General features: G+C 36.9%; 2 protein-coding genes across 2 annotated transcripts; both read right to left on the bottom strand.

Annotated features, from left to right (window-relative positions):
* Positions 488-3,758, bottom strand: LOC18791517 (serine/threonine-protein kinase STY46). Its single transcript, XM_007224374.2, has 5 exons — positions 3,513-3,758; positions 2,546-2,848; positions 1,885-2,395; positions 1,651-1,793; positions 488-704 (listed from the first exon to the last, which is right to left on the bottom strand). Exons 1-5 carry the CDS (start codon positions 3,696-3,698, stop codon positions 528-530), a joined length of 1,320 nt encoding a protein of 439 aa, XP_007224436.2. The 5' UTR covers positions 3,699-3,758; the 3' UTR covers positions 488-527.
* LOC18790845 (protein BIG GRAIN 1-like A) lies at positions 7,319-9,047 on the bottom strand. The gene has a single exon (XM_007226599.2). It carries the CDS (start codon positions 8,727-8,729, stop codon positions 7,350-7,352), a length of 1,380 nt encoding a protein of 459 aa, XP_007226661.1. The 5' UTR covers positions 8,730-9,047; the 3' UTR covers positions 7,319-7,349.

Below are 12,817 nucleotides of genomic sequence, written 5' to 3' on the forward strand. Positions count from 1 at the left end.
AGAATCACCCACACCACAAGTATTTTTTATAAAAAAAAAATGAAAAAGAATACTCGTATTGGGAACGTCAGCTACCCACACCAAGTAAAATGACCAAAAACATCTGCAAGCCATAGTTTCTAATATTTATCCAATAATTGTAGGTCGACGACCAACAATATAAAAGTAAGATAAATAGAGCTTTAGCTTGCTCATCAATCATGGAAAATGACAAATGCCACCAAAAAATTAAAAAGGGAAGAAAGTGAAACGACTTGCAAATTCAGTCTTTTTATTTATTTATGGGGTTAAAAAACGACTTGCTAAAGTCGCTTTCAAGTCGCTTTGGTCTTCGTCAACTTTATTTTGAAGGAGACGATTCCAAAATGAATTGGAGTTTAGCTACTTAATTAAGTAGCAGTTGAGGTGTACTGATTTGTTAGTTTGAAATGTTGGTATGATTAGCAGGTAAAGCTTGTGGAGAAAAAAGAAAACAAACATGTGGAGTGTGATTTATGCATTAACATAATAATTCCTTAACAACCAAACTATAATATTCTGTTTTGAAGATCCTTGAGACTGTAAGTAATGGTGGCAAAAGATGGTCTCACAGAAGCATCTCCATCCCATGAAAGGCAAATTAGGTCAATTAGCTCCCGAAATTGCCCATCATCATCATCAGGAAGCCTTGGCCTTAGGTTAGCCTCCACAACTTCCATCGCAATCTACAAAAAATAATTAAGCACAGTTAAAAATCATGTTTAATTTGATTATTGTTTGCTTATAGTTTTTTTTAATTTAAAAAAAACAAACGATAGTCTAAACTATTCGAAATTAAGCAAATGATCTAGTAGTGTAATGACTTGGAGTAATTGCTTTCTTTTGAAAAGGTCCTGAATTTGAATCCTAGTATATGTATAATGTGTATGTGAGTTTAGTACATGGACGAACAATAGAAGGTACCAACCTAGGTTATAGCCTAGGCAATTTTTAATTTTTTTAAGCCCAAAATACATATAGCACAGCACATCACCAATTCAAAATATATTTTTAAAAGCAAAACTCAATTATACCCTTTTCTAACCTATTCTCTCTCTCTTCTACCGAAGAATCCACTCAAGTAAAAAAAAATTTTATTTCCTCCTTTTGGCATTATGGATGCCAAAGCTCAAACCTAGGTTGAACATTCATTGGGCTTATAAAAAAAAAAAAAAAATTCTTAATATTCATTGGTAATGAAGTTTTTTGTTCGGTTGAAGTGAATGTTTCCCTAATAGCTAGATATTTTGTTTTTATTATAAATGATTCACTTATACCGTTGAATTTTTTATCTTTTTAATAAATTTATACGTTAGGTAAATTTAACCTACTTTATGTTAAAATCCCGAATCCGTCCCTTATTTAGTACACTATCACTCCTATCAATAGAAAAAATTCTCAAAAAAAAAAAAAACTCTAAATTAAAGAAGCGAATTTACTGTCTTAATCAACTGACGATTTTAGTTTGGTTCAAAACTCAATATATAATAAATCATTTTTGTTTGATTATCTTTGAATTTGAAAAACTTTAGTGATACTATAAATAATGGTATAACTTTATATCCGTAGCACAACTTTTTATATGTCTTTTGTTTTTCATTTTTTGTTCGACTTGAGAGGGTGAGCTGTTACCTTGGTGGGACCATAATCTGTCTCAATGTATGGATAATTTCCAGTTAAAAGCTCATTGAGTATTATGCCAAAACTGTACACATCGCATTTTTCATTATAAGGCTCGCATTGGATCACCTCTGGTGCCATGTACACATAAGTTCCTGCAAATAATTTCAAACCAAATTATCAAGACACAATATATCTATATATAAATCAATCAATCAATCAACTGATTAATACATAAATCCTTGCCTGTTTCACCAGTTAGGGCCTTCTCTTCGTCACTCAAGAACCGAGCGTGACCAAAATCCGCAACCCTTACATGCATGGCATCGTCCAAAAATATGTTGCTAGGTTTGAGGTCGCGGTGAATCACCTTCGGCTTTTGCCCATGTAAATACTGCATGGCTTGAGAAATCTCCAATGCCCGATCCAACCGTTCTTTCAACAGAGGAAGTGGAATCATCCTCTCTCTTTGCCTGTTGCCAGGGCCATGGAGCCACTCCTTGAGTGTTGTGCCCAAGAACTCTGTCACCACCCATGCATAGTTAGGAGGATCGAGGCATGCGCCCATTAGTTGAAGTACATATCTATGGCGCTGCCGGCATAATGTGTCGAGCTCTTGTGCGAAAAACGAGATACCGTTCTCATTCGATTCAAAGAAATCTGGGAATATGCATTTGATTGCCACATCAAGCCCATGCCATGTTCCTTTGTATATGTGAGCCGTGCTTCCCTGCCCTATTTTCTCTTCGAATTCAATCTGATTCAAGTTTTATCACATAACCATAAGTATAAGCTTGCGTATGTCTCAATGAAGACTGTGAATCAAAACCTCCCATTCGAATATTGACTCGACTTGATTAAAAGTGTAACACAATAGGGTAAAATTCAAGTAATTAGAGAGAAGTACCTCTTCCGGATGGATGTACCATCCGTTTAGGTGGGCTTGATCAATAAGAACAGCTAGATCCGACGGTTGGTATAGAGGAGTTGTTGGCAATCGAGGGCTGGTATTGGGAGTGAGAATATTGGGGGAGAGAAGGCCTGGTTCTGGACCCATATTATTGTTGTAGTTGTGAATGAGGTCCAAGAATCCATTATCTTGGGCCACTTGTAGGCAGTTCCTCAGATAATCTTGTGTTCTTTCCATCCTCTTCTTGTACACCGCCCGAAGTTCTTTCTCCTTTAGGACTTTCTTTTCAAGTTCAGCTACCTTTAGTTTACAGCCCAAAACGCAGAGAACAGTTCAATTTTATTTATTTTAAAAATAAATAAATAAGTTTTATAAATGTCTTGTTAAATAGAGTCGTTCTATGACGAGGGTGTCTGATAATTCAATTTTTTTTGGTTTAAATGGTTTGGGCTAAAATGGTTAGCACAATATTTGGGCTGGGTTGCCTGAGAATTGGACTCCTCCTAAAACCCAATATATAATTAGTCTACAATTTTGCTAAACAAATGTAAGGCGATGGAATTTCTAACCTAATCTAATTCTAACCCATTTTCTTTGGGATCGCCATTGCAATGATGCAGTCCAATATTGCAATCATTTTCTTAGAAGTTAGCACTGGAAAAAGTTATACCTAGAGATGCACTACTTTGGATCTTAGCCATAACATAGAGAAATGGTCTCACTTATTCTGATCAAAAAGCTTTTTGTGGGGGGCCCAATAACATATGTAGAGCCTGAATGGTTACTGAATTTTGGATGGGATTTGACCATTGGAGCTGGACCAAATGATATCTAACCAAAATCTTATTGCAGGGTCGACGGACAACACAACACGAAATGGAGGGAGATGTGGTCCTAATCCTAACAAATTTGACAAAAAATATTCAAAGCTAAACCAAAGTCCGTGGTCCAAAATTATAAATACCTGCAGCTCCAATTTAGAGGTTGAATTTTGGTTCGTAGGAGGAACAACGTTAATTGCCTCCAAGCTTGAGCAGCCATGAATCCCTCCACAGCATCCCGTTGTTGTTGTCGCCGTCGCTTGCTTTGCACTGCTCGACTGAGGAGACCACCCAAACAACGCGCCGCCCTTTTTCTTCTGATGGTTCATCGTCCTGCTGCTGATTGTGATTAATGTGTGTGGATGCAAAGAGAGGGAAGCTTAAACATGGCCTAATGGTGCTTATAATGTTGTTCACAATCTTTGTCGTTTACAATGTTTTGTGCATGCAAACGACGGTTTGGACGGATATATACATATACATAAGTGTTTGTTTTTGTTTAGCGTATGTGGTTGAGGCGATATTGCCAACTCTGTGACCAAAAAGGAAATTACAGTTGGGCGGAATTTACTACAACAAAAGGCTCACGGGTTAAAATTTGGACCACCAATAAATTATGTGGCTCCCTCTACAGTCTACAGTAGTAGCTCTGCGGATATCTTATACTTGAAGCATGAAAAGATCTACTGCAAACCCAACCGATTCAAACTATGAATAGGTTAGATTTTCATATACTATTTAAATGCATACAACTTAAAAATTGAGATAGAGTGGAATCTATATATGAATCTTGAAAAACCTATGACAACTCTAAAGACGAGTTTTAAAATTCATAATACATCAACGGTCAGATTCGTGTAAGTAAGGCTACGTTGCGAGATCTTTACCTCTCACAATCACATATGGATGACTTCGTAGGAGAGAGGAGATGGTGCTAACAATGTCGTGGAAATAGATTCACCTCGGGATCGACAACATGACCTAGCTTTGTGACTTTGTCTTTTAGGTCTTTCCCTACGCACTTAACCCAAATACCCAAAATAAAAGTAGAGGGAACCTGTCGATCTATCTATCTAATGTGAATGAGTGTGGACTGACTGAGGACAATTGTGTGGACCATTCAACTCTTCCTCCCTCTCACTGAGCTGGGCCTCGAGAGTCAGGGAGGGGTCTGCCTGTCAGCCTGGCGGTCCTCACCTTTTGCCCACTTTCACGCTGTTTTCTTGAATATATATATTCACAATTTCAAACCAAAATCCTCATCTTGGCTATAAAATAAAATACAAGAATATGAATTAAAAGATGCTGTGGTGAATTTGTTATGCAGATAATTTTCTCATTAAAAACTGGGTTCTCTCATGCAGATATTTATATTGTTCTTTTCCCCTAACAGCAAAATAATGTGTATTGCATTTGGTCACGAATTTGTTGAATTTCTTATTAATTTTTAGGCCAAAAAAGTCCTTAGATTGCAGTTACTTTAATTGAACTTATTTTTTTTTTGGGTAAGGCTGGAGGCATTGTCAATGGAAGGTGTAACTAGGTCCCCCTTTCCCATTATTTACTACTTTAATGAACTTCAGAATGTTAAATATAGCCATTTGTACACAGTACATACATTTTGCTGGCATGATTTTGACTGATGAACTGGAACTGCTGCAACCTAGATAGTTAAATGCCATAAAAATTTGTATGAAACGAGCAAAAAGTTATCACGAGTGGCATACAGTGATTGTCGAGAATAATAAAATAGCAATATAATATCTTTATTTCACACAAGTGTTTCTCCATAAAAACATGCACCAACAGCAACAGCAATAAAGGAACAGCTTTCTACATTTGACAATTTACCAACTGAGAAGGGTTCATCTTTGTTTGGTGGAGGAAATTAAAATCTAAACAAAAAAGACTCTAGCTCAAATGAATATTGTATTCAAACAAGCAATATATTATTTACTGCCTCGTCTGATTTAACTTATCCTGGATGGTTTTTCTGGGTTCATCAAGTTTAAAAACACAAATTTTGCAGATTTAAAAGAAAAAACAAATTGAGCAATTGGGAAGACGGGAATATTATGAATATGATTAGGAATTGGTACAGCCTAGAAGCTAGAAAATTGAGGACGGTCCGGCAAGTATTTTTTTTAGGGGGTCAATGACTCTAAGCAGTTAGGTGGTGTCTTTATCAATTATACATCAACTCCTTCTCCATCCACACACATTATTCTTCTTCTCATTATTGCCCACCCCCACCTCCACCTCACCCACTGTACGGACTCTCTATAACCAAGGAAGAGTAAGTGTTGATTATGCTAAATTAACCCAAATCTAATCCATTGTTAATTAATGTTTACGCATAATAAACTTCAACCCTTAAAGTTCTGTACGTCTTGATTGTGAAAGCTTTGAAATAGTTGTTGCTGTTGAATAAGTTACAAATCCACCGCCGCCTCAAATGAATATAGTTGAGTTCTTGAGGCTTTGTTTTTCTAAAAATTAATTAGTTGTTAATCATATATGATGATGCTGATTTTGACTCTGGAAGGTGAGATTCCTTTTTTAAGTGTGGGTCTAATTTTGAGACCCGCCCCTGCATCTGCATGCTCATCACGTACTACGAATTAATCTTGTATATTAGTAGGCCATTATTAGGTCTACTAACAATGAACCCTCCTAGCTAATACTCTAGCTATTCGGATTTTATTCCGATTTCTCAAGAATAAATCACGCATATTTGAATTCCATTATACAACGTTTCATCCGTTTTAATTGCTCATGTTATCTGTCCTAACATTACGTGACATGATAATCATCACACTCAAAATTTACTCCTCAACCTCCTATGTTCCTCGATTCATTTTAGGACTAAGTCTAACATTAATTGAATTTTCTTGGGATCCCTTTTAAGTCTAATAATCACATATTAACACACTCTTTTTCTCCTGGCCATTTCCCTCGTCAATTGCCAACATAATTTTCTTTTACATTAAAGAGATAGGGCCAGCCAGTTGGTGTTATTTCTTAAAGAAAAAAAAAAGAAAAAAAAGAAAAAAAAAGAAAAATACATATGCATCTAACAATGGTTTGTTCCCGATATATTCCAGCAAGGAACAAGTTACATGATGATATAATTGTTCGTTCACCGAGATAGATATCATATTCTGGTAAATAACTTTGTAATTGAACAGAAGTTCCACTGGGAAAGTGAAAAAAACAGTGGAAATTTTGATATGGATGGAGGAATTGGAATCCATGAATGAACACAAGCAAGCACCAGTGCCTGTAGAAGAAGCAATAACTGTCTTTATGTTTTCTTGGTTGTTGGGAAACAAATTTATTTACAAAAATCCAATTCCAGAGAAAAGAGAGAAGAGAAAAAGCAAATGCTTTAGGACTTCACTTTCTCTATTCCCATGGGCGAAGATCTGCCTTTGCCTTTACCATCACAAATAATTCCATTCCATTTCATTTCATTTTCTCTCTTGCTTGCTGTCTCAGATATGCTTGCTTGCTTGTCCTTGCCATCATCGAATCTTTCATTTTTTTTTTCCTCTTCCTCTTTTTCTTTCTCTCTCCACCTTCCCTTTTTTTCCCGTTCCTATCAATCTGCACTTGTCAGTATCCATCTGAGTGTTAGATCATGATCGAGAATGAACGCATCCCCACCTTCTCTTTCTCTCTTTTCAGAAAATCAAACTCTCTGTTCCTCACTTTTTCCCTTTTTTTTTACATCCCCAGATTGCCATCACATCTTCTTCTTTCATGCATTCTTTTCTTTTCTTTTCTTTTCTTCCAAACAAAAACCGACAAATAAACTGCACTCTGCACCTTTCAAAATGTATGTCCAAATTTTGTATCGCATCGTAAAATCAATGCCATTAATTAGTAAAACAAAAGGGAGGAAGTTAAGAGCATTCTGGTTCTATACTTGTATATGCTGCAAACAAAATTATGAAAAAAAAGTGCTACATTATTATTGACTACATTATTAAGCCATTAGCAATGGCACGATTTGTACGAACATGGGTGGTTTCATACACAGGAAGTTCTTCAAGATACCTTTCTTTCCCAATCACCTTAAGGTGATCGAGCTCGAAAAGATCCGAACTTGAACAACTAGCCGCATCATCTTCATCATCAACATAATTATAATCTCTGCTCACTGAATCCTTCTTAACTTGGTTGCGATGGCAATCTCTCAAAACCTCTCTGGCTGCTTCTTCTACTTGCCTGTTTTTCTCCAACACCTTGAGCTTAAGCTCTTCCTCTGCTTTTCTCGACGGTGACCTGCCAATTTTCCATGCAGTTGGGACTGTGACAGGCATTAGGCTTTGATCTTCTCTTTCGTACAAACATTTGTGCCCACACGGCCTACAATCTTCGTCAACAATCACACTCACTGGATAAAAATGAACCGATCTCTTAACCCCATTTCGCAGTTTTTCTCTCGTAGAAGGCGAGTTCTTGCTTAAACATGATCTGGAAAATGAAGAGGCTGATGAACAAGTTGAGGCTTGCCCCGACTTCAATTTTTTCTCTGCACTAGCATCCTCGTACCCTCCAATTGATGACGTGCTCTTTGTTTTCTTGGATTGCCCTGTGGTGAAGATTGAATTGAGGAAATTCGCAACCTTACCGCCCGGTGAAATCGGTTGTTTCACCTTTTTGAGATTGTTATAAATCTTCAAGGCCCTTGATTTGGACTTGATTATACCTTCCTCAAGCTTTGGAGTCGGCTCTGAGGCACAACTGTAATGATAATCGTCAAACATATGCACTTCCCTCTGTTCATAAAACAGAGTCCTCTGTTTCCTCTCTGTCTTTATCTCTATTTTCTCTTCTGTTTTTGCCGATCGAGCAGAGACGCTGGTGCGAACCGGCTTGGGCCTCGGCGGAGCGAAACATGAGGATCTTGGTTTAGAGCCGTACATGGATTCAGCATCCGAGGATGAGAACCCACCAGAGCTTGAATCAGAAGAACTGGAAGTGGAGCTGAAAAACAGACCATCAAGATCACGATCATGGTCATGGTCTGGTTTTCTATCCAATTCGGTGAGATACTGCCTTCTCTGTGTTCCAACCTTCTCGCTAACCTTCTTCTCCATCCATTTTTCTATCAAACAAGCTCGGCGAAGGCTGGCCATCTCGTCTTCTTCAACAGCTCTGCTGGTTTTCACGCCACTTTTGCTCTGTTTCTTTGGCTGCATTGTGTCTTTATAAAACTTTGAGTCCCCGCGGTTTCTGGGGTCACCCTCGTCAATTGAGCTGTAAATTTTGTCCAGAAGACTGGAAGAGAAAGATGGGTTATTCTTTTCACGCCTGTATCTATCGTCTCTCTGTATGTTTTCCCACCTCGACATTTTTCTGTGTTCTGAAATGAGATAGAAATGTATCAAACGAAACAAGGCAGAAAGAGAAAGTTGAGGGTTTTAGAGAAAACTGGAGGAGTTTTAGTTTTTGTGTCTCCTTGTGTCTGCTTAGAGAGAATCAAAAGCTGCAATGGAACTGCAGGGTGTGGAAATTGAGAGAATTGAATGGGCACTGTTTGAGCTCAGCAAATGTCGAAATTTTCTGGGTTTTTGGGAATGAAGAGAAGGACGCATGAAGAAACAAAGCAATCGATGCTTGTCTTTTAGTCTAGAGATAGAGAGAGCAATGAGAGCGAAAATGGCACGCCTTGAAGGAGGAGGAGGGAGTGAGGGAACAGGGGAAGAGAGAGAGGGCTTTATAAAGGTCGGCACGCGCGTGCATGTCCATCCTAATTGGAGCCAATGCCAGATTGGCAGTCGATGACGTGGCGGTCAGCTTGCCTTTTGATATAACCAAATTACCCCTGCCTTTGACGAGCAAATGACGCTCTGACCCCTGACATGGCTCACCTTCCATTTCGAATTTGAAGCCGTTGATCATGTTTGCGGGGTGGACAAAGCCTGTTATGGCACAGACAAGCCTTCGTACGTGACACTTGCTGTTAGCCTTGTAATAATAATTGGCGGTCCACATCTTGGTGTGAGGTAAAAAGTAAAGTTTTTGTTTGTGTGGGTGTGTTTTTTTTTCTTGTTCTGACAATGTGATATTTTAAATTCATTTTATATATATTTAAAAAAGAATCGAATTTGAGTGTAAAGAAACCAGAACACTATTTTGGACAACTAAGTACTAACCTAACGGACAGTAGCTTTGTTTGTGGATTTTTACAATTTCTTTCATGCATATTTTTCAAGTTAACACGTTTTGTGAACTGAAGTTGAGGCCTTGAAGGTGCAAATGATTAAGCGAAATGAATTGAATTTTAAAAAAAATACAAAACCGGGATAATTGAAATTGTTATTATTGTGATTATGTTTTTTAGCGGAATATAATTCAATATTTTGGGTAATAATTAATAAGGTTTGTTTAGTCCAAGAGCGGTTGACAATCAAGATTTGGAATTCCGTGGGGAATGTTTTAAATCAAAACCAAAATATATTATTTAATATTTTAATAAAGTTCTGAGTTCGAGTTCTATCATCCGCGTTATGTGTGTGAATTTAGTATATTATCGTTCATTTCAATATAAAAAGTTAAAAAATAAAAATAAAAAATTGATGTCGAGGTTGAAGAAGGAAGGTGGCTGGCGAGGTGGTGCGTTATATTTGAGGTTTCATATTGAGCTGGCACGCCCATAACTCATAATAAAGAGGAAGAAAATAATACAATTACAACTACGATCTCTCTTCTTAATCTTGTTTGGACATTGTTTTTGGTAGTTTTGTCATATTAATGATATGACAATAAATGTTTATTTCTTCTAATAATTTTGGTGGGTATGCCATTTTAATGATTGGAATAATATGTAATTATTTTTATCTAACCAAAGGTACAAACAAACAAACAAACCCCATAAAAACATAGATATTACACACTGTGTTTAGGTAGAACCACGAACTTTTATTAAATTATTAAACGTGCAACTTTTACATAAAATACCAACAAATGAAACTACAAGAAAACAAAAGAGAAACAGATGGATTCACCAACAAAAGATACTGGTGGTGGATGGATATAAAGAATTACAGAATCTCTCTTTTTTTAATAAATATAAATAAATAAATAAAATTTAATTTTACTGGAGTGATTCTTGTAAGAGTTGAAGGGCCCCATATTGCTTTTATTGGTGTTATTATGATATTTTGAATTTTGAAAGTGGTAAGCTCTGTTACCAAAAAAAATAAAAAATAAAAAAGGAAATGACAGGTAAAAGGAGGATTACTTACAAAGTGGATGAAAGAAGGCCTTTGATTGAATCATGGGAAAAATCTAGCCTTTAACCACGGTTGATATTTTTTTTAGGGTCATGCTAAGGAGACCAACTTTAGATACCAACTTGTGTACCAACTCTCTAATAGAGGTGGAGCCCACCAATACAATGGGTCCCACACTCTATTAGAGAGTTGGTACACAAGTTGGTATCTAAAGTTGGTCTCCCTAGCATTTTCCTTTTTTTTATTGAAGGAGCCTGCAAAGTTAGCCTTTAATCATGGAGATTTAATCTGGGAGCCTCTTAGTTTCCCATCTTTGAGCGATGAATTTGATGAACGGCTCTCTGGAGCCTTTGATCAAGTTGAAAATTCAATGAGTTGACTTTAGTTAAAAAGTTCAAATTTGATTTCTTTAGTCAATTCATCATATTACTGATGTGAGAAATACGAGAAATACGAGTACGTTTTATTCTAACGAAAACTCTCTTGAATTACATGATAAATGAAGGTTAGACAGAAACTTTAATGCATTTAATTGATTAAACCCTACCCAGAAGCACTGACAATAACCATGTCTGCATGATATATGAACTAGTAAGTGGTAATTGAAGTGCAATTAGGATTATCAAATGCAAGAGTATACCACTTGCACTTCTTGTTTCCTAGTCGTTAAAACAAACAAAATCATTAACTAGACTGAAAAGGATGGCTTCGACTTACATCAAGATCCAAACAAACCCCACCAATGCCTTAAACTACATGGCGACCACCAAGGATCTGCCCCCAAAACCCTAGCCAAGATCACATGATTTTCCCATTTTGGTTTGTTCATGTTCATCCATCCCAGGACATGGGCTATGATGTCTGCAACATCCATAGCCCTTTATGCACCCCCAGCTTATGATATAAAGTGGAAAGACAAAGAAAGGTCTTTGATTTGGTCCCTTAATCGGGTTTCAAACAGTATCCCTGCCATTTTGGTTTAGGGTTAAAATAAGATACATGTAAGGTGGCTTCCACCAACAATTAGACAATCATCTTATGTACTTTCGCAATTTGATGGCCATGGATCTTTGAGAGATTAAATATTATGTAGGCCCTCTGTTTTGGACTTTGGCCAGACCAATGCATTTTAGCTGAGAAAAAAATATGCCAACAGGTCACCTTCGTTGAACTTGACTAGTGCTGCGAATGGGGAACCTAGCTCAATGTGGCTTTAAAGTGAGACCCACAGCTTTAATTCTTGCTATTGCATAATTTCCAAGCGTCTTCTATGTTATAGGTCCTGCATAAACTAAATATGAAATCTCTTTTGTAAGATTATAATCAATCGCTATAATGAGTGTCACTCACCTAATCAGTTGATTTATGTTAGAATGTATGGACTATATTTCACGTATCTTATTTTGATATATATGCTCAAAACTCATCGTGATTACATATTTTAATTACTCGGATAGAAGACGGGAATTCGAATTTGGAACATCTTCCAATATTGGGAAGAAAAGTACCGTTGTACTAAGAGAATTAGTATTGCGATTGCATTCATACAATGATGATATGAATCGAAATTACTAATAATCTAAACTCACAATGAAACAAGTACACATATTCCCTAGTGGTCATTGTCATTTTCCCTCACAATGATAAATTCATGATCCGCTGGTGACATAAGTGAATAACTCAGAAACATTTCACCATCCTCGAAATGTTTTTTTTTTTTTGGGTTGGTTAAAAACAAATTTGAATCAATGTAAATAGATAGAGCAGGTTATGAACAGTAGCAGAAAATATCTGGCTACAGAGGAAGCCCAGCTTCTCAATAAACTTTTTGTCTGCTGTAAATAGAGCAATTCCCAGCGTAATATACACGTTGGCAGTAAACATTATTAAGTTTTCTGGGACCCAAACGTGCATTTGCACTCGTAGACCACGTGAGAAAGCATGGCTCACGCACACCTCATAATACCTCATTTCTGTAGGGTACCACGAACATATGAACAGTGCTCTGAGTCATAGCTTACGACCTTCTTGATAAAAAATTTCTTCTTCTGTGGGAGGAATAAGATGACTCTGCACTGCTCTTAATTTGTACAACACCAACCGTAGGATGATGCCCTTTGTAGATTTGGTCATATGAGCTAAATATCTTTATGTCAAAAAGTAAAGAATGAAGTGTTTTTGTGTGCGTCTAAGGGAAAAGACAT

The sequence above is a fragment of the Prunus persica genome, chromosome G1 (genome assembly GCF_000346465.2).
Source record: "Prunus persica cultivar Lovell chromosome G1, Prunus_persica_NCBIv2, whole genome shotgun sequence".
NCBI classification, from domain to species: Eukaryota; Viridiplantae; Streptophyta; class Magnoliopsida; order Rosales; family Rosaceae; genus Prunus; species Prunus persica.